Below are 22,161 nucleotides of genomic sequence, written 5' to 3' on the forward strand. Positions count from 1 at the left end.
TTGTTCACCTCCCCTACCTTTAAACTCAGTTTAAAGTTTAAGTTTTTTGGGCTAGGGGGATAGTTAAGTAGTAAAATACTTCTTTAGCAAGCAGGATATCCTGATCTTCAACCATCCAGTACCACAATGAAACAAATTGCCCTATGTTCAAATTCATTATCTGCCTATTCAAAATGGCCTTTTGTTTGTTTTGTTTTTTGAGATAGTGTTTCTCTGTAGCTTTGGAGCCTGTCCTGGCTCTTGTAGACCAGGCTGGCCTAAAACTTACAGAGATCTGGTCTTTGCCTCCTGAGTGCTGGGATTAAAGGCATGCGCCACTACTGCCTGGCCAAAATGGCCTTTTTGAGCAATTGTAAGATAACTACTTTAAAGTCTTAAGGTAAGACTTAAGGGATGCAGTTAAGTGATAGAGCATTTGCCAAGCATGTTCAAGGTTCTGGGATTATCCCTGGTACCAGTTAGGGTGTGTGTGTGTGTGTGTGTGTGTGTGTGTGTGTGCAAGAGATTTGACATTATAGGTCTTTCTGTGTATCAATTTCTCAAAATTTAAAGTTCTATCCTAAAGGAAGCCTCCTTGAGATGTGAGAAATAAGTAAGTTTCAGGAAGTTCCTAAATGTTACAAGATTCACAAGCATCCTCATCCATATTCCAGGCTATGTGCATAGTAAGGATTACTAGGGAGAGAAGACTGTGACCTGTCAAGCTGCCTGGAAATTATTCAGGGAGCTCCAGAGAAGCAGTTTTTGTGAGCTGTCTCTCATGGGCTCTTCAGTGATGCAACTGCCTCTGAGTCACCTGTAATGATGGCTTGTTTTAAATGTCAACATAATCTAGAGAATCTCAGGGAGAAATTTTTCTACACTGGATTGGTCTATGGCTTGCCTATGTGGGGGATTGCCTTAGCTACCTGATGTGGGAAACCCAAGCACACTGTGGGCAGTGACATTCCCTAAGCAGGGATCTTAAGTTCATGCTCCTGAAAGTAACCCCAGCAAGCTCACTGGTTCACTACACAAGCTTGGTGGGAACTGTGCTTTGCTCTGTCATTGGTGTTTTAACTGGGGTAAAAAGAAAAGTTCATGCCTCCTCAGGAAAACTTACAAAAAGTTTTTTATCCAGTCGCCATACTTTCCTGCTTTGATGTATGCGTTGTGATTCCTGTCAGAAACTGGACATCTGGACTTAATCATGCATTAGCAATGGCGAACAGATGCTTGCTTCCCCTGTGGTGATTTTGTTACATTTTTTTTATAGTTGCTATCTGTCTGTGTGCCAAGAACCGGCCCAAAGTGTGATTTTTTTTTGTTTGTTTGTTTTCGAGACAGGGTTTCTCTGTAGCTTTGGAGCCTGTCCTGGAACTAGCTCTTGTAGACCAGGCTGGTCTCGAACTCACAGAGATCCGCCTGCCTCTGCTGGGATTAAAGGCGTGCGCCACTGCCACCACCGCCTAGCCAAGGTGTGATTTCTTAGATCTTTTCTGAGCATATTTATTTTCCTGGACACAGACAGCTCCTCTCTAATTTTATCCTCACATGTTGCTCCATTTGATTGTCTTCATCTTTAATGAAAAGTGCAGAGAGCATGAAGTTGAGGGCACTGGCTGGGAGAAGAGCTCAACAGTAGCAAGGTTGAGCACAATGGCCACTGGCTCCTTTGCCTGGCTTTTGTAATCACAACAGTAATAAGTCATATCTCAAAGATCAAGTGTTCATCATAGATTTTCACATGGGAGACAGGGTATGTTTTTGTGTACCCCAGTTCCTACAAACTACATGCAAGCTGCTACCAGAATACATGTGCAGGTGCTTAAAGTAGAGCTACAGGCGAGGTGTGGACAGCTGGACCTTTCTATGGGTGGGAACAATTCGAAGCTCTACGTCTTTACAGATCAAATGTACCAACAGTTGTTAACAGGCGCTTCCCACTCTGCTGAAATACACAACAAGTTGCTAACTTGTTATACGTTGTTTGAGCTCACCGAGAAACTGGCTCTAGAAGCCAGTCTGTGTGTGGTTTCCCCCCTCCCTTATTAAACTCATGTATGTTCACCTTAAGATGTCTTATGTCTCTTCTCAGGAGATGAGCTGGAGATGTTTCCAACTCTATTAGAGAGAGGGAACAGCAAATAGCCCAAGACAAAATCACTATGGCTGAAATCATAGAAGGCAAACCATTTTCATTATCACTATCACTTACCCCACCATACAAAGTGCCTGCAAAGTTAGAAGTTCAGCTCAACTGAACCCTAGCTGAATACCTCAAATTACCCAGTCACTTTCTGTTGGATAGTGTAAGCAACAAGTCTGAGCATAGTACCATAAGTCATTATACAATCACATATCATAGACATTATACAACCAGGATGAGAAACCAATCACACATTCCAATGAGAAAATCGAACTAGCTGGTATCTACTACCATATGCCCACTCAGCACACAGAAGAAAACACTGAAGAGATCAGTGGCAACACACATGCTGTTACCTGCTCCATGTTGTACCCGTGCTTCTCTTTGGCGATAGCGATGTACTCGTCCACTGGAAAACAGAGGACAATAGTGAGCAGCCTGAGGACATCAAGTTTACACTCACCAGAGCTGACAGTGGAAATAAAAGCACAGGTTTCCCCATACTCTAAAAGATGAGGACTTGGAAGACTTTTCCAATACCGTCTCTGTGTAACACTTCTGGCTGTCGAAATGATTTTTTGTATGTTTGTTTTTCGAGACGGGTTTTCTCTGTGTAGTCTGGCTGTCCTAGAACTCACAATAGACACCTGCCTCTGACTCCCGAATGCTGGGATTGAAGGCATGTGTCACCAGGTCCTCTTCAATACTGTGTCTCAGTCACAATAATCTCTGATTCTGTCCAAAGCTTACAGAGAGCTCATTTCAGTGTGGAAGTGAGTGAGTCCTGTCCAGAGGAACCAGGGAACCAGGTCAGGACCATTTACAAAGGTCACAGCAGCACAATTCCCTGCTGTGGGCACACATACTACTGCAGCCTTCCCCAGTGCATCCTGCTCACTCGAGAGGAGGCCGCCTTTGATTGTTAGACTGACACCAGCCTGCATGTCAGAAGCATTAAAATCAGGCAGTGGGCGAACTTACTATGCTCGAAAGTAAAGCCATTACAGCACAGTGCAATTGTTTGCTTGATAATTACTATCAAAACAAACATGGAAAGCCATCTGATATTATTTGTAATGGTCACAGATATGTACCATCGTGATTGTAAAACAGAGTATATTAGTCAATGGCTTTTTAGGGGTTGGGATACTCACTTATTTTGCTGTAGCCTGAACAGAGTAAGAAAATACAGCCATGGTAGCCGGGTGGTGGTGGCGCACACCTTTAATCCCAGCACTCGGGAGGCAGAGGCAGGCGGATCTCTGTGAGTTCGAGACCAGCCTGGTCTATAGAGCTAGTTCCAGGACAGGCTCCAAAAAAACACAGAGAAACCCTGTCTCGAAAAACCAAAAAAAAAAAAAAAAACCAAAAAAAAAAAAATAAATAAAAAAAAATAAAAAATAAAAAAAAATAAAAAATACAGCCATGATCAGAAGAATTTGATAGAAGCTGAGGGCAAGTAATAGAAAATGGCTGGTGTTAAGCTTTGCTTTTTAATTAATGCTTTTAATCTAATAAAACATGTCTTTAGTATCGAGTAGTAAGAACTTGAAATGTAATTGCAAAGGACAAAAGATACAGATGAAAATTGCTATGGTAACCTTAATTCCCCCTTCCCTCTTCCCCAGACACTGCAGAGATTCAGAAAATTCGATCCTGAATATTCTATAGAGTAATAGGCTGACACCATGAGGCAGGTTGAGGACAAAGCTTATGGCCTTAATGGAGCTTTAAAAATACAATCAAGATTTGCACTGGCATTAGATACTGCAAAGGAAGCATGACAGCAATTTCTCTCACAGCACAAACTGAACACGCCAAACATTTTTTTAAAATGTAATAAGATTGGAGATGTTGCTCAAAAGAGTGCTATGTCCAGCATGCATAAGGTTATGGGTTCAATACCCAGCACAACAGAGTATGATAAATATCATGGCATCTCCTTTTATTATTAAAGAAGTTATCCCTAAGACTCACACAGAAGCAAAAGGAACATTTAAGTACAGCAGTTCTGCCACCTGGTGGACACAGACAATACTACAGCTAACACTTGAAGCTTGAATATCTTTAAGGGTAAAGGGTAGGGAGAGAAGACACAGACACGACGACACAAGTCAGATGAACCACGCTATTTCTTAGTCTGGTCTTATAAAAGAAAATCCCACTGCATAGAATATCCCTCCCTTTAATCCCAGCACTTGGGAGGCAGAGGCAGGCGGATCTCTGTGAGTTCGAGACCAGTCTGGTCTACAAGAGCTAGTTCCAGGACAGGCTCCAAAACCACAGAGAAACCCTGTCTCGAAAAACCACAAAAAAAAAAAAAAAAAAAAAGAATATCCCTCCCTGACTACCCAGTAAATACAATAGCAGAAACAAGACAGATGACTGCTCCATACAAGGCCATGCATGTTATGTTCTATTCTGATCTAAACCATACCGCTGTGTCCTACATCAACTTATTGCATAACTAGAATAATTCTGTCCTCTTTTCTAGAACTCAAGTTTCCATTTATCAGTGTAAGAGTAAGCAGACTAGGGCTGAGTGTGGTGCACACCTTTAACTTCTAAGGAGGCAAGTGAATCTCTGAGTCTGAGGCCAGCCTGGTCCACATAGTGAGTTTCAGACCAAACAAAGCTACATGGTGAGACACTATCTCAAAAACAAAAACAAGCAAACTAACAAACAAAAATCTAATGTTAAGCTACAACACTCCTCTAACTCTTCCATATCAAGTCAACTCACTTTACGTGTCCCTTAGCAAGAAGTAGAGCACTCAAGGCAATCTTACTGATTTCAATTCGTACTTGGCTATGTGCACTGTAATCCAAAGGAAAGAATCAAGCTTTCTTTGGTAGGGAAAGGCGAGAGGAAGATAGACTGATCATGTTATCTACTTCTCATAGCTGATTATAACAGAGAGTCCTGGACCCCAACCAAGTCAAAGACCGTGGCTTCAGCTAAGGGCCTGATAGTTGAACTCCTTTGCTCAACTATAGGACAAGAATAAGACTTTTCTTCAGTCCTTCATAGAGTGTTGGGAGAACATTTAAAATAATCAAATGTAACAACTATTAAATGATTGTCATAAACATTTCCTTTTTGCAGTGCTAGAAATCAAACCTGCAGCCGGGCGGTGGTGGCGCACACCTGTAATCCCAGCACTCAAGAGGCAGAGGCAGGCGGATCTCTGTGAGTTCGAGACCAGCCTGGTCTATAAGAGCTAGTTCCAGGACAGGAACCAAAAGCTACGGAAAAACCCTGTCTCGAAAAATTCAAAATAAATAAATAAATAAGAAATCAAGCCTGCAGTTTCATGCATGCTAGGCAAGTGTTTTCCCATTGAGTTGTATTTCTAGGTAAGAAACATACTTTTTAAGCTACTTTCCTCTGTGCTCAGAACTGAATCCAGATCTTTCTTATATTAGATTGATTCTCTACCACTGAGTTAACACCTTCAGTATCTAATGTATATTAATGTCCCAAACTTCCTTTTCACTGATAGAGACTGCCTTTAAAAAAAATAGACTCATTTCAAGGCCACCTATGGAGGACAGTGTCAATCAAAAGGTGGTTTTTGGCCTCTAAATCCCAGTACCTTGAGTGGCTTATCAGTCTTTAATCTGTATCACACAGGAAGTTCTGCCACATATGCTGCTCCCAAGTCACTTCCTCTCTATGACTGATTCTCCTGGGGACAGAGTTAAGAATATCTTGAAGGGTATTTTTTCTTCGTGCAGCACAGGCCCTCTAAGTGGACAGTGCTAGAGAAAGGGGTCTTTAAGAGCTTACAGAGCAGGCTGCAGCAAGACAGTGGAGAATAAACTAGTCTACTGTACACTGGATCTTCAGCAGATCTTTCAGGTCTACTTTGTGGCTAGTTCTGTTTCTGCAGATGTGATCTGGGGTCTTCTGGAATTCTCCTTACAGCTGAAGAGAGAAATAACTCAGTTCACTATAACTGTCTCAAGTACAAAGAAGGAACTATGAATATACTTCTCTAGGCAGCCTACTCTTCAGAATGAAGGAAGTCCTTTCCCGCAGGGGTAAGACACCATGCTTTCAACTTTACAAGTGTTATTTAGAGTAAGGAAACCAGAAAAAAAAGAAAAAAAAAAAAAAAAGAAACTAAGTGTTTGATTAAAAAAAAAAAACTGGCTAAGTAAATTAGGCTACAAAATGAACAATTATAACAGTCCAAAATTCACATCTTCATTTTTTGTTGGTGGTAGAGTATTGTCTGTGTGAGATTTATTTATTGTTGTTTGAGGCAGAATTTCACTTTATCATCCAGGCTGGCCTGGAATTTACCCATATATACCAGGCTGGCCATAAACTCACATTAATCTTCTTGCCTCTGCCTTCTGGTTTGCTGGGATTACAGGCATGAGCCATTATGCCCAGCTTTCATTTTTTTTTCTTTGGTTTTTTTTTTTTTTTTTTGCTTGTTTGTTTGTTTTCCATTGAGATAAAGTCTCATTATGTAGCCCAGTTGACCTCAAAAATCTTGATTCCCACACTTTAGCTTCCAGGTTTCTGGGATTACTGGCCTGAATGACTACACCTAGCATTGTTGTAATAAGGAGCGGTGGGGCTGTGTCCCCGGCATCCGGCCGCCCGCATGGCTAGCTTATGTCCTGAAATAATTATATGGAAACTGTATTTTTTTAATCATTGTCTGATCCATTAGTTCCAGCCTCTTATTGGCTAGCTCTTACATATTGATCTAACCCATTTTTAATATTCTGTGTAGCACCATGAGCTGGCTTACCAGGAAAGATCTTAACCTGCGTCTGTCTGGAGTGGGAGAATCATGGCGACTCACTGACTTGGCTTCTTTCTCCCAGCATTCTGTTCTGTTTACTCCACCCACCTAAGGGTTGGCCTATCAAATGGGCCTAGGCAGTTTCTTTATTAATTAACCAATGAAAGCAACAGATTAATATAAGACCCACCTCCATCATTTCCCCTTTTTCTGTTTAAATAAAAAAGAAAGGCTTTTATTTTAACATAGTAAGACTACATATAGCAAAACAGTTATTAAGTAAGAATTATAGTTATAATATTTACATCTATTTTATCTTTTATTATAACTAAGGAAAATTATAACTATCTATCTATTTTTTAACTCCATTAAAGACTCCAGAAGGATATAATATTACCTAAGTAAACAAGAAATCCAAAACTCTAGAAATGACAGAGATATCTTGTTGTCTGGACAGTCACCCAAAGTTTTTTTGTACCGTTGGGGCATCCGTCTTTGGCCTTTAGGCCCATAGTGTTTAGCAGACATTTTTATGAAGCAGGAAATTTTAAAGACAGTTTAGTTACTATCTGTTGTATCCTGTAGAATGTCTTGTAGACTCTTTTATGAGTTAGGAACCCCGAAAAACCATCTCACCTTTAGGCAAGTTCAGCAGTCCTCTTTTTGTGGGTTCTCTGTGTCCAGTTTATGCAACAGTCCAGGCAAGAGCAGTTTCTTGCCCAAATGGCTGTCAAACTCCTTAAGGAGCCTAGCATTGTTTGTTCCCACCCCTACACCAAGACAGGGTTTCTCTGTGTAGCCCTGGCTGTCTTGGAACTTGCTCTGTAATTCTGGCCTTGAACTCAGAGATGTGCCTGCCTCTATCTTCTGAGTGCTGACATTAAAGGTGTGGGTGTGTGCCACCACTACCAAGCACCTACTTTCATTTTTAATGGCAGGAAAATGATAGTTTAAAAATTATGGAGTGATATCATAGTGCACAGCATCACAGAGTAGAGATTAGAAAGCAAACTAACAGTGGTTAGCAGTCACACAGTGGGAGGTGGTTAGCATTTGTGAGCCACAGCATCTCCCCAAACAAAAAAATGTCCTATGGTAGGATGAAGGATTATCAATTTTTTTTTTGGAGGGGTGTATTTTTCAAGACAGGGTTTCTTTGTGTAGCCTGGCTGTCCCAGAACTCACTCTACAGCTCAGGCTGACCTTGAACTCACAGAGATCCACCTGCTTCTGCCTCCCAAGAGCTGGGATTAAAGGCATATGTCCTTGCTGCTACCAACACTAGGTCATTAATTATTTTTAATAATAAAAAAACTTGTATGTATATAAATAATTTCTCCCAAAACCATTTGAGATTAATATTCACATCTTAAAACCCAATATCTTAAATATTAAGTGGTATTTACTATAAAAGGATATTTTCTGTGGTTCACAGAAAAGTAAATAAATTAAATTATTGATAGTACTTTAATCTTTGTTCATAGTCCAATCTGGCTAGTTGAACCCAAACTGCTTTATAGTTGATTAATTTAAAAATAAATTTCAGTTAATTTCATCCCTACAGATGCATGCTTTTTTTTTAATATTTATTTATTTATTATGTATACAATATTCTGTCTGTGTTATGCCTGAAGGCCAGAAGAGGGCAGCAGACCCCACCACAGATGGTTGTGAGCTACCATGTAGTTGCTGGGAATTGAACTCAAGACCTTTGGAAGAGCAGGCAATGCTCTTAACCTCTGAGCCATCTCTCCAGCCCCCAGATGCATGCTTTTTTAAAAAGTACATTTTATATAACAGAAAGTCATATAATAAACATACCTAACAAAAGTAGTATAATTCCAGGGTATGAGCAACAATGTTACGCCCATTAGACTATCGACAATGTATAAATCTAACTCCAGCAGTAACACCAGAGAAAGAGTAAATTCCTTTTTTTTCTGTCTTTTTCTGGTAGTAGTGGTAAACTAATCTGACACTTTAGAAAATTATTTGGTACTGACTTCTCAGCTAAACAGATTAGACACAAAAACAGGTCAAAGAATGTTTCTGTAGTAATGTCCACAGTGAAAACTTAAAACTTTCCTCAGTTGGCAGAAAGAATAAACAAATTCTAACTACCCAGATGAGATCCAAATGTAGAGAGAAGAAGGTAAGGCATAATAATGAGTAGAAGCAAAAGAAGCCAGACGTGTCAGAGAGTGTTAACTCAGCACTGCGCTCAGCTCTGTTCAATAAGCTTTGTCCATTCTCCCTAGCTCTTCTAGAGCATTTATTAAGGACCAGAACTGTAGTGGGTACATTCCAACACTCACAAGGCAGCTTCCCATCAAATTAAAGTCACATTTAAGCAGGGCTGTCAGGTTCAAACAGTGCCTAGTACATCATAAGCAGGAACAAAAATTATTTATTGAGTAAACTGATGACCACAAGGAAATTAGAAGACTCCAGATGATCCAAGCTGCCTAACAGATAAAAACCCTGAATTTGCGACTGTATGCTGAGGAATTTTCATACTCCTCCCATTTCTCCCTTCAACTGATACTACACCTTTACTCACCACATACCAAAGGAGAGAACAGAATTAAACGAACAGACCAAACATAACAAGTTCCTACATTCAGTCTTACAGTACAGAGGAGCATACAATAAACAGTATGTTGGGTAATAAGATGGAAGGAAATCAAGTGAGGTAAGACGGTGAGTGGTTCCTATTTCATAGGGTGTGAAAGACCTCTCTGGTAGTCTCACCTAAGGAACTGGACACCTGGGAGAAGAATACTTGTACTCCAGACGAGAGAACTAAGAAGGCACTAATGAGAGTACTCTAAAGAAGGTCACAAGAGCAGATACTAGTTACACTACTGAGGGTCATGTTGCAACTTTTAGCTTCCAATTTAAAACATGTTAGGAACTAGAAAGCCACTGGGATATCTTGAATAGAAACAATTCAAAGTGTATCTAGATAGTGGGTATATATTTACAGTGTATCTATGTAGAAATTTAGAATGGTAGCCGGGGCAGTGGTGGCCCACGCCTTTAATCCCAGCACTCAGGAGGCAGAGGCAGGTGGATCTCTGTGAGCTCGAGGCCAGCCTGGGCTACAAGAGCTAGTTCCAGGACAGGCTCCAAAGCTACAGAGAAACCCTATCTCGAAAAACCACCCCCCGCCCCCCCCCCCCCAAAAAAAATTTAGAATGGTAAACATACTATGGGTCTGGAGAGATGATTCAGTGGTTAGGGGCATTTGCTACTTTTCCAGAGAACCTGAGTTAGGTTCCCAGCACACATGTAGGTAGGCTCATAACCACCTGTACCTCCAGCTTCAGGGAATCTGACATCTTTTGGCCTCCAAGCCCCCACATATAAATAAAAATAAATTATTAAAAAATATTCAACACTATAACAGTTCAGAAAATGTATAATGCAACAGAATGACTTTTATGATTTATGTTGTGTATATGAGTTTTTTGGCTGCATGTGTGTTTGTGCACCACTTGTTCATCTGGTGTGACCTTTTGAGACCATAACACCCATCATATGGATGGTTGGGAGTCTTTGTAGGTGCTGGGAATCAAACCCAAGTCCCCTGTAAGAACAGAAGATGTAGTTGGAAGTTTCCATCCCACCAGGTCCTGCGGTAGTTCAGTCCCAAATAAACACACAGAGGCTTATATTAATTATAAACTGTTTAGACTATTGCTCAGGCTTATTACTAACTAGTTTTTATATTTAAAATTAACCCATTTTTATTAATCTATGTACTGCCACATGGCTGTGATGTTACCTCACATCTTGCTTCTCTGGCGACTCCTGGCATTTCTCTTACTCAGCCTTCTTTTTCCCTTTATCTTTTTTGCTTGGATTTCCCACCTGGCTCTATTCTACCTGTCTACTGGCCAAATCAACTTCTTTATTAACCATATCCACAGCATATATAAGGTCATCCTGCATCACTCCCCTTTTCTATCTAATTAAAAAGGAAGGTTTTAACTTTAACATTGTAAAATTACATAAAACAAAATGGCTATCAACCAAGAACTAGTTACAATATTTAGTCTTTTTGTATTTGATAAAATTAAAGAAAATATTCTAGGGGCTGGAGAGATGGCTCAGAGGTTAAGAGCATTGCCTGCTCTTCCAAAGGTTCTGAGTTCAATTCCCAGCAACCACATGGTGGCTCACAACCATCTGTAATGGAGTCTGGTGCCCTCTTCTGGCCTGCAGGCATACACACAGACAGAATATTGTATACATAATAAATAAATAAATATATTTAAAAAAAAAGAAAATATTCTACCATCTGTCCTATCTTTGTCAGTCTAAAATTTCATATCTAATTTATTTTTTATCACAATTAAGGAAAACTATAATTATAACTATCTAGTCTTCAGCTCCAAAGGCCCTAGAAGGCTATATTATTATATAAGTAACTGGGAAGTGCATTGTAAGCAACTTTCAAAACTCTAGAAATGACAGAGATATCTCGCTGCCTAGACAGTTACCCAAAGTTCTTCTGTAATGTTGGGACATCTATCTACAGCCTACAGGCCCATAGTATCTGGCAGACTTTTCCATGAAGCAGGAACCCTCAATGACTGTTCAGCAGTCATTTTCCTGCGGGTCCTGCATGTCCAGTTTATACAGCATATTGTCAAGCAGTCCAGACAAAAACAATTTCTTGCCCTAAATGGTTATATTTGCCACACTGAAAGCAAACTCCATAAAGAGCTTCTTTGATGCCCATCATCCTCTTGAAGTAACTGGTGCTGCCAGGAGGACATGTCTCTCACTGTCAAGAAAAATCTAAGTTCTTAAAACATTTTAAATGCGATATTCTGTATGTCTTTGAAATGTTTGACGAATACCTATCCATCTGAAATATAACTCTGCATATCTAGAAAACCTAACATGATTATAAGTTTTACTATTACAGATGATTTTTAATTTGTATTTCTTAACTATACATTACATTTTAAATAAGCTGCATAAACATAATACCTTAAACAAGAGTAGAAATGTACATATAGTGTATCAAAAAAACCAAAACAAACAAAAAGAACTCAAGTCTTTTTGGTGTGCAGTGTGCACGGATCTATGAGAACTTAATGTTACTAATGCATCTATCTTGCTTTCACGGGCCAAATCCAAACCTTGACAGGTTTGCACGCAAGCACAGGAGCAGTATGAAACATGCCAACAAAGAGGAACTCGGGGGTGGGGTGGGAAACCCCGTGGGAATTAACAACAAGTCTGGAAGACAGGGTAGCCAAAAGTGTAAGGATGATGCCCAGAAGTGGGTAAAGAGTACACAGACAACGGCATAGTATAAACAGAATGTACGCACTAGTTATGTTAAGGAACACCTACCCACTCCACAATTGTGTGGTCTCCACTTCTGAAAAGTTCAAAGGCTCCTGGCACTACACGTTCGACTTCTTGAACTTTAACCTTGCATCCTAGGTACTGGCAGGGTTAGAGCTACCACCTCTCTGACCTTCAACAGCTCGGGTTACTCCTCGGTATCTATTTCTTTTCTAAATCACAAGCCATCAAGAACTTCCTAATGGTAACGACTATCATTTCCAGCTAAAAATTCTTTAAGGGATCTCTCATCCACTCCCACCTTTCATCACTATTACTGTGAGTGTATGTGTATGTGCTCAAGTCGCAGCATGTCTGTGCAGGTCAGAATACATCGTCTACGAGTTTGTCATTCTGTCCTTGCACTGTGGTATCCAGAGATTTGGTGTGAAATAATCTTTTGGTACACTGTAAAGATGTGTCTTTGCCAAGGTGTTTTCTGATTGGTTTAATAAAAAGCTAAAAAGCCATTAGCTAGTCAGGAGGTATAGGTGGGAAAGCCAGAAAGAGAGAAGGGTGCCGTCGCCAGGAGCCAGACACACTAAACTTGGAGCGGTTTAGACACACAAAATGGGATAGAGGTAAAAGCTACATGGTAGAAGGTAGATCAATAAAAATATGGGTTAATTTAAATTATAAGAGCTAGTTAGGAAAAAGCCTTAGCTATTAGTCAAGCTTTTGTAATTAACAAGTCTCTGTGTCATGATCTGGGAGCTGGCAGGAAGGACAGAAATATCCGCCTACAGGGATTGAACTCAGGTAGTCAAGTTTACTCAGCAAGGGCTTTTAGACACTGATCTACCATGCCCATCTCATATCAACACCTGCTTCCCGGCTGTTTTACTTCTCACTGTCTCAAAGACAGCGTGTTTCAGACAAGACAGTCTGCAAATTAAGCATTATATTTCTGTCTCAATCCTTGATACAAATGCCCTCCTCTCCCCTTGTCCAGCTAGCAAATTCCTACTCACATTTCAACTATTCTCTAAAAACACTCAGAGTCTTTCCACTAGGAAGAGGCACTTCTGGTGATCAAGGAAATCATCACAACTGAGTGAATACAGAAGATACTTGGTGCCAAATAGGTTAAGGCTCAAATACCCTTCTTCTAACTAGTGAGCATTTAAGTCTAACAAGCTGCCGCTCTTTAATTCTCACTAGACCGTAGCAAACTGTAAATGACACTCACGCTTTGTCCCTTACATATCAAATCACTGTTTCTCAAGTGATATGTTCATTAATGGAGTAGTGTTTCAACTCTGTGGTTCTTGTTTATGCTCCTAGGAATTATTTATTCTTCTCCAACTGTGTCTCTATAAGGCACATTTTCTCGACACATCCCACAGGCTGCATCTCCCACTAAATGATTTTTACTTAGACATAACCCAAAGCAACTTGTGAAATATTAGTAATGTTTTAAGCACTTAATTATACACACATGAAAGCAGATGTGTGTAGTAAATGTAGTCTAGAGACCTAAGATCTAATCCTAAATTGACAACTAACTACCTATGAGACTAAAGACATCTGATAAGAAAAGGCAAGGGAGGGGCTGGAGAGATGGCTCAGAGGTTAAGAGCACTGCCTGCTCTTCCAAAGGTCCTGAGTTCAATTCCCAGCAACCACATGGTGGCTCACAACCATCTGAAATGAGATCTGATGCCCTCTTCTGGCTGCAGACACACAGACAGAATATTGTATACATAATAAATAAATATTAAAAAAAAAAAAAAGAAAAGGCAAGGGAAAAAAGTTCATTTCCTCATTGACAATGGAGTGCAAACTTCCCAGATTCTTTACTACTGGAACACTACCAAACATGTAAAACTGCCACCAAAAATATGAATAAAAATTAACCTCACAGAAGAAAAAAAAACTCACTCAAAACAACCCCAAGAAGACATTATGGTAGAAAGCTACACATACAATGGGCTTACCTAAGAGAATAAATTTGAGCTGGGAAGAAGGAATGAAAATACTACAGAGTAAGGAGAAAAAACACCCAGAACTGGTACTGGCATACACCTTTAATCCCAACACTTGGGAGGCAGGGGCAGGCCAATCTCAGAATTCAAGGCCAGCCTGGTCTACAGAGTGAATTCCAGGTCAATCAGTTACACAAAGGGAGAAAGGGTGGTGGGGAGAGACAAACAAAATCGATCTTAAAAAAGCTATTCTGATAATACAACTCAATAACATTCTAGAAAAGACAAATCTATGGAGACAATAAAAAGTCAACAGTTGGGATGAAATGAAAAAAGGAAAAAGAAGGATTCTTAGCACAGTGAAGCTATTCTGAACAACATTGTATACAACACGGCAGAAAGCTCTACTGTCAACGTACTCTGAGTGGTAATAATGTATTCGTGCAGATGCACCCCAACTCTACAAGTGAAAGATTTTTACAGCAGGGTAGGCTATGAGTGTATATGGATAGTCTTGACTTCCTGCTTAATATACTATGTACCTAAAATTTGCCCAATTTTTCCCCTTAAAATAGAAAAGAAGAAATGACTTATTTACTCCTTAACCTACGAATTCTTTTTAGTCTTAAAAATATATATAATCAGGGGATGGAGAGATGGCTCAGTGGTTAAGAGCACTGGCTTCTCTTCCAGAGGTCCTGAGTTCATTTTCCAGCAACCACATGGTGGCTCACAACCATCTGTAGTGGGATCTGATGCTCTCTTGTAGTATAAAGGCATACATGCAGATAGAACACTCACATACATAAAGTAAATCAATTAATTTCTTATTCTGTCTTTGAAGTAGACTAAGTCATTAGTCTACCCTGTCATTCTAGAGTAGCTTTTCTTTTCTCTCTCTCTCTCTCTCTCTCTCTCTCTCTCTCTCTCTCTCTGACAGGGTTTCTCTGTGTAACAGCCCTAGCTGTTCTCCTGCTCGTTCTGTAGACTAAACTGGCCTCAAAATCACAGAGATCCACCTGTGTCTGCCTCCTGCATGCTGGGATTAAAGGTGTACACCCAGGTTTTTTTCTTTCCTTTTTTTTTGTTTTGTTTTATGCAGAGTATATTTTCTTTCTGTTTTTTGAAGATTTTGTTTTGTTTTTTCTTTTTTTAAAGATTATTTGTGTTTACCTGCAGACCAGAAGAGGGCACCAGATTGCATTACGGATGGTTGTGAGCCACCATGTATGTGGTTGCTGGGAATTGAACTCAGGATCTCTGAAAGAGCAACCAGTGTTCTTAACCACTGAGCCATCTCTCCAGCCCAGAGTATATTTTCACATACCCAGATGGTATACAAGCCTACTACAAACATGTGTTATGTGACAGTTATCAAATGACTATAACTAGAATGAACTATAAGCGAGAAATAGACGGCACACTTGTAATCCAGACCTTGAGGCTGGAAGGCACACTTTTAATTTGGGCCACACCTTCCACTGGAAGCCTATATAAGAACAATGAAAGAGGGTTTGTTCTTCACCTGTTTGCCCTAACCTAGTCAGTACATCCATTCCTTCTTCTGGATTCCAGCAGACCAGCAGAGACACCCTCCTCATGGGACTGAAAAACTCAGATTCTTGGACATCCCATTCATAACTAGCCATTGTTGGATTGCAGCCTGTAAGTCACTCTAATACATTTATATATTTACTCTCTCATAAAACTGGCAGCATAGTAGGTAAATTTGTACCAGCATCACAATGGATGCACAAGTAATAAAATGGCTACAAGGTCTAAGCAATAGGAATCTATCATCTTTGGGAGCATGATATATGTGTTTATGGAAACATTAAGTTGCACGTGGCTATAAGCAGGAGAGAGGGCCCCCATGGTTAAGAGCATTTACTGCACTTGCAGAGAGAGGATCCATGTTCAGTTCCCTGCACCCACATGGCATCTTATAACCAACCCGCTGCAGCTCCAGGTCTAGAGGATTCCACGTCATCTGCAGGTCTGTGTGGGCATCTGCATATACATAATACACATAAACTCATGCCAGCATACAAATAACTAAAAAATAAATTTGGGGTGAACCCAAGTCCTCTGCAAGAGTAGCAAGTACTTTTAACCTCTGACTCATCTCTACAGCCTGTTTCTGCTGTTAAATGTATAAACTATAGAATATCCATACATAGTTATGGTAAAAGTTTGGTAATTATAAATACAGGGACAAAAAGGTTTTAAGGTGATACAGAGAAGGCAGGGATTTGCAGTGGATTCCAAGCCAGCCTAGGCTACAGTGTGAAACCTATCGAGAAGAGAGAAGGAGGGAGGGAGAAGGGGGGAGGGGAGTGGGTATTGGGGGGGCATCGTTAAAAAAATGGCTCAGCAGTTGAGTGCAGTTGCTATTTTTGCAGAAGATGTAGGTTTAGTTCCCAGCATTTACATGTGTCTGGCAACCATCTGTTACTCCAGTTCCAGAGGATCTAATACCTTTTTCTGACCTCCTTAGGCACCAGGTACACATATAACACACAGATATACATGTAGGCAAACATACACACAAAAAATAAAAATAAAAACTTTTCTTAAAAGGGAATTAAAGGTTTACAAGGTATTTTAACAACATGGGAAATGGTCGGGGTCAGAATACAGAAACATGTACAGAAAATGCTATACCATCATCTCAATATAAATGAGCACAGAACTGAGGATGTCCTGGGGGTACAGACTTATCTAGTATACACAATCCATTGGGCTCAGTGCTCAGCACCATCAAAAATAAGGTGCATGTGGGGGGTGCAGTAGTGCATGATAAAAAGATTTACAGAGGGCTAGAGAGATGGTATTCAGAACACTGGCTGCTCTTCCATGTCCTGAGTTCAATTCCCAGCAAACACTTGGTGGCTCACAGTCATTTATAATGAGATCTGGTGCCCTCTTCTGGCCTGCAGGCAGAACACTGTATACATAACAAATAAATCTTTTAAAAAATGATTTACAGAAACATTCTAACACTAAGCAGTTGTTTCTGAATAAGAAACATGGATTTTTTTTTCTGGTTTTCTTTTCTGTGTCTTCTAAATAACAGTAGGCAGAATTGTTACTTTTAGATTAGCTTTTGTTTGTGTGTTTCTACCCCACCTACCCACAGGTTTTCTCCGCATAGCTCTGGCTGTCCTTGAACTCCCTCTAGGAAGTAGGTTGGCCTCAAACTCAGAGATCTTCCTGTATCCACTGAGTATTGGGATTAAAGGTGTGCACCACCACCAGTTTAATTTTTAAAGTTCAACTTTTAGCTAATACTGAGTAGAGCTTAACAGTGAAACCGAAATTCAATTTACACAATACTGGTGTTTAAAAATCTCAACCAGGTGTTCTGTGCACACTTATAGGTCACTACTCAGGAGGCTGAGGCAAAAGGATTCCAGTGTTGAAGCCAATCTAGGTTACACAGCAAGTTTCAGTCTTGGGGGAGGGGGTGAGATATTAACTTTATATATTCAGTGGTTTTCTTGCATGTCTAGTAAGAATAAATATTAAAGTTAAATTCTGATCGCAAAGATTCTAGCATGTAATGTCAAGATACAAGAGATGCTAATTAGAAAGAAAGAAAGGGGTGAGGTAAAGAAAAAAGGTATTATTATAAGGTATTAAAGGTATTATATTAATAATCCTGAACTAGAAGAAGTACTGTGAATGAAAGAGAATCAAGACTCGGAACAGGCCAGGAGTGAGGGTGCCGTGCACACCTTTGATCCCAGCCTGGTCTACACAGTGAAACCCTAGTGGATGGAGAGACTAGCTCAGCTGTTAAAGGCTAGGCTTCCAAGCCCTGCAAAAAACAAAACAAAATCCCACCAAAAATGAAATAAACAACAACAACAAAAATCTAGGAGCTCGGATTCAGAGGAGCAGGTTTAGAGCAGCACATAGCTGGTCATTGACCTTGGGCTCTTATTTCATTCCTTGTCTCTTAAGCTGTGGAAAGTTTCTACAATCAAGATTTAGAGAACTCCCCTGTGCTACTATGGAGGGTGAAAGCTGCATGACATGGGCAGCATAACCATGTGCTATGTTGGGCATAAGGCTCAGAAGTTCTTGCTCTACTCCATGGGCATCCAGGGGGCAACTGAGATGAAGCAAGACTTCCAGAATCAAATCACATGAAAGTAAAACAACTCCAACAGTAAGGGAGACAGGTACACTGGGTGCCTAAGAATCTCGAGGAAGCAGACTGACTTAGGGAAACAAAGCTTTACAGATTAAAAGGAGATAGATTTTTCAGTTTCTTTTTTTCCTCTGCTCTGTAAGAAAGAGCACGTTCAAAATGACATGAATTGATTTTATAGATCATTGTAAGAAGGATGAAAAACAAAACATACGTATGTATCATGATAAGGATCTGAAATGCTAAGGCGGGGTATGGTGGCACACACCTTTAATCTCAGCAGGTGAGTTCCAGGCCAGATGTGCATAATACCAAAAACTGTGATGTGTGATTGCAGTTAACAAACTCCATAAATGCCATCCATAAACTCCACTGAAAATTTCTCAAAAGAAGAATTTGTTTTATTTCTTTGTTATAATGAAAATAAAGCCTTCACACAGCAAGGAATTATGGTAATACAGTAGATTAAAAAATTAGTCTTAAAAGGTAACATGAAGGGCTGGAGAGATGGCTCAGAGGTTAATAAGAGCACTGGCTGCTCTTCCAAAGGTCCTGAGTTCAACTCCCAGCAACCACATGGTGGTTCACAAACATCGAAGATGAGATCTGGTGCCTTCTTCCAGCCTGCAGGCATATAGAACACTGTATACATAATAAATCTTTTAAAAAAACTTTTAAAGAAAGGTAACATGAATAGACAGAAAATACAATTAATATCCTTAACAGAACCTCTCTATTCTTCCCTCTCCAAAGCAAAGGTTAGTATACTCAGGGTATGTGCCAGTAACATTGCTAATAAAGCTAGGCTGGAGGTACAGCTCACTGGTAGAGTACTGGCCTAGGACTGTGAACCCTGGGTTCATTCTATGCATTCCCAGCTGAGGGGCTACACATTTCATTGTTATTTTCTGTGCTAGAATGTTTCACCTATTGGTATGTTTGCACCACAGAAGTCAGAAGGAGTCATTAGATCCCTGGAACCAGGTCCTCTGCAAGTGATCTCTGACTGCTGAGCCATCTCTCCAGCCCTTTCTACTCTGATCCAATGTCCTTAGTCACACTCATTACTACCTTACACAGAATTCAGGAAATTGTTAAGGAAAATAAAATCACAGGCTGGATAATATTTAAATTGGCCATAGTAAAATTAAAATATATATATACTTCTACACTCTATTTGAAACTGTGAGAGAGCTGTAATAGAGAAATTCTGAGTTACAACAATGCCTTTAGGATTTTGCATTATCTAAGAAAATGAGAAATAAAGGAGCTTCAAGACTTACGTTTTGCTTCTGAAAGATTCTGATTAGGTGACCAGACCAACATGCCAAGATTGTCTCGTTCTTGACTGCGCCTTGCCAGTTTGGCTTAGTAGAAAGAAAATAAAAACTGTATTATTATAAGTTAGTAACTGTAATAAGCAGTAAATACCACCACTACTCTGGTCTTCTAACCTTAGAATAATGACATCACCTACCCTTTACCTTATACCCTTACAATAATAATGAATAAAATAACTTATAAGTGTCTTAGGAAATTCATAAAATCCACTAGAATGACTTACATGGGGAAGGAACCAAGAGTCTAAAGCAGCAGTTCTCAACCTGGGGGCTGCAACTATTGTTGACAGTTGAATGATCTTTTCGTGTGGGTCGCCTAAGACCACCCTGGATATCCTGCATATGACTCATAACAATATCAAAACTACACTTATGAAGTAGCAATATAATAATTTTATTGTGGGAGTCACCATAACATGAGGAACTGTGTTAAAGGATCGCAGCATTGAGAACCACTGATCTAAAGGATAAAGAAAAAGTGACAAACAGAGATGGAATAACATGTACCTTTGAATATATATTTTTAATTTTGTTTTTGTTGAGACAGGGTCTCAGTATGTATTCCTGAAGGGTCTGGAACTTGCTATGTAGACCAGACTGGTCTTGAAATACACCTGTCTCTGTTTACCAAGTGTTGAGATTAAAAATACGTACCGCACACCTGGCCCAGAATGCCTTTTTAAATAATTCTGTTTATAAAAATGTTCATTCTGAATAACCAAAAAAAAAAAAAGCCCACTGCCCAATATACTAGCCTTATAGATATTAGCATGAGTAGACAAACATTCAAGCCAAAACAATATTATCAACAAAGAAAGTGTTTAGCAAAAGTCATGTGCCTACAACCCCAACATTTGGGAGGCTGAGGAAGTTCTCAGTCAGCCAGAACTATACAGTTAGGTCAGATCTGATTAAAAAACTAAACAAAACAAAACAAAAAACCTTCCAACCAACCAACCAGAGAGAGAGGGAAAGAGAGTAAAGGAGGGAGGGCAAGGTTAAAAGCCAATAGATGAGGGGAAAGGCAAACTAAAGCTCCATAAGTGACTACTATGCTTACTAAAAGTACAAAATCTGGGCTGGAGAGATGGTGCAGCCGCTAAAAGGCTAAGCTCACAACCAAAAATATAAGTACAAAATGCCCAAGTTTGGTGATAATGTGGAGAAAATGAAACTCTCTGTACTGACAGTGGCAATATGAAATGCAACTAACAGAACACAAATGAGCTGGGTGCACACCTTTAATCCCAGCACCCAGAAGGCAGAGGCCAGCCCAGACTACAGAACAGAGTTCCAGAACAGGTTCCAAAGTACACAGAGAAATTCTGTCTTGAAAAACAAAAACAAACAAACAAAAAGAACATGAATGAACCTCAAAATAGTTAAGCTAAAGAAGAGTCACAAATATAGAAAAGGGAGGCTCTTAAAAAGAATCCCACGGTGGTGGGCAGAAACTGTTGGTAACCACATGCACTCATGAGTTCTATCACCAAAAGAATTAGAGCTTTGTGTACATGTGCATCAACACATTTAGTTCCCATCTGTCCACTGAGAAAGTCTTCCTTAAAGGAAGTTAAAACTAAACACATTAACTCCCAGATGGGACTTCTAAACATGTTTCCAATTAAATAACTAAGACATCTTTTTTTTTTTTTTTCGAGACAGGGTTTCTCCGTAGCTTTTTGGTTCCTGTCCTGGAACTAACTCTTGTAGACCAGGCTGGCCTCGAACTCACAGAGATTTGCCTGCCTCTGCCTCCCGAGTGCTGGGATTAAAGGCGTGCGCCACCACCGCCCAGCATAACTAAGATATCTTGAAAAAATGTTTTATTTCAGGGCTCACAAGATTACAAGATGACCCTAGAATGTTTTTGTTACACCACAAAATAAGATTTTTAAAGAAAAATAGATTCTAACTTCCACTAGTCAAATCTAGAACAATTTGAGAAAAAAAAAAGGTAACAGAAACTTTAAAGTGGACACGGTTGTCAAGCCTTCAATCCCAGCACTTGAAGGAGGCAGAGGCAGGAGGACATCTCTTGAAAAGCTTGAGGCCACCCTGGTCTACTTAGTGAGCTCCAGGTCAGTCAAGGATACATAGTACGACCCTGTATCAAAACAATACAAACAAAAATGGTGATGGTGGCTCACACCTACAATACTAGCATTTGTAAGGCTGAGGCATGAGAATTGCCACAAATTTGAGCTACAGACTGAGACTATGACAGAAAGAGAAAATGGGAGCAAGAAGGGAGAAAGAGAAGGAGAGTTGAATGAGTATTTCAAAATGTACCTTGGAAATAAGGACTCTATAAATGAACAAGAAATTATACAACTTTTAGAAAAACACATAGAAAAAAAGACACAAATTTGCTTTAAGGAAAGTATCATTAGATATGATAACAGAACCATAATATATAAGACAGCCCACTGTTCTTAATCTCAATTTGATAGCTATGTATCAGAACAGAGCAGGAGTCAGCAGC

The 22,161-nt window shown here is 39.8% G+C and overlaps 1 protein-coding gene across 1 annotated transcript in view; it reads right to left on the reverse strand.

Annotated features, from left to right (window-relative positions):
- The window catches only part of Rcor1 (REST corepressor 1), a 93,251-nt gene that overhangs the window by 25,036 nt on the left and 46,054 nt on the right, over positions 1-22,161 (reverse strand). Inside the window, exons 3-4 of the mRNA XM_057782495.1 lie at positions 19,620-19,703; positions 2,485-2,537 (exon numbers count right to left, since the gene is read on the reverse strand). Of these exons, the coding sequence (XP_057638478.1) occupies positions 2,485-2,537; positions 19,620-19,703 (137 nt within the window). The remainder of the gene's footprint in view (positions 1-2,484; positions 2,538-19,619; positions 19,704-22,161) is intronic.

The sequence above is a fragment of the Chionomys nivalis genome, chromosome 10 (assembly GCF_950005125.1).
Source record: "Chionomys nivalis chromosome 10, mChiNiv1.1, whole genome shotgun sequence".
NCBI lineage: Eukaryota > Metazoa > Chordata > Mammalia > Rodentia > Cricetidae > Chionomys > Chionomys nivalis.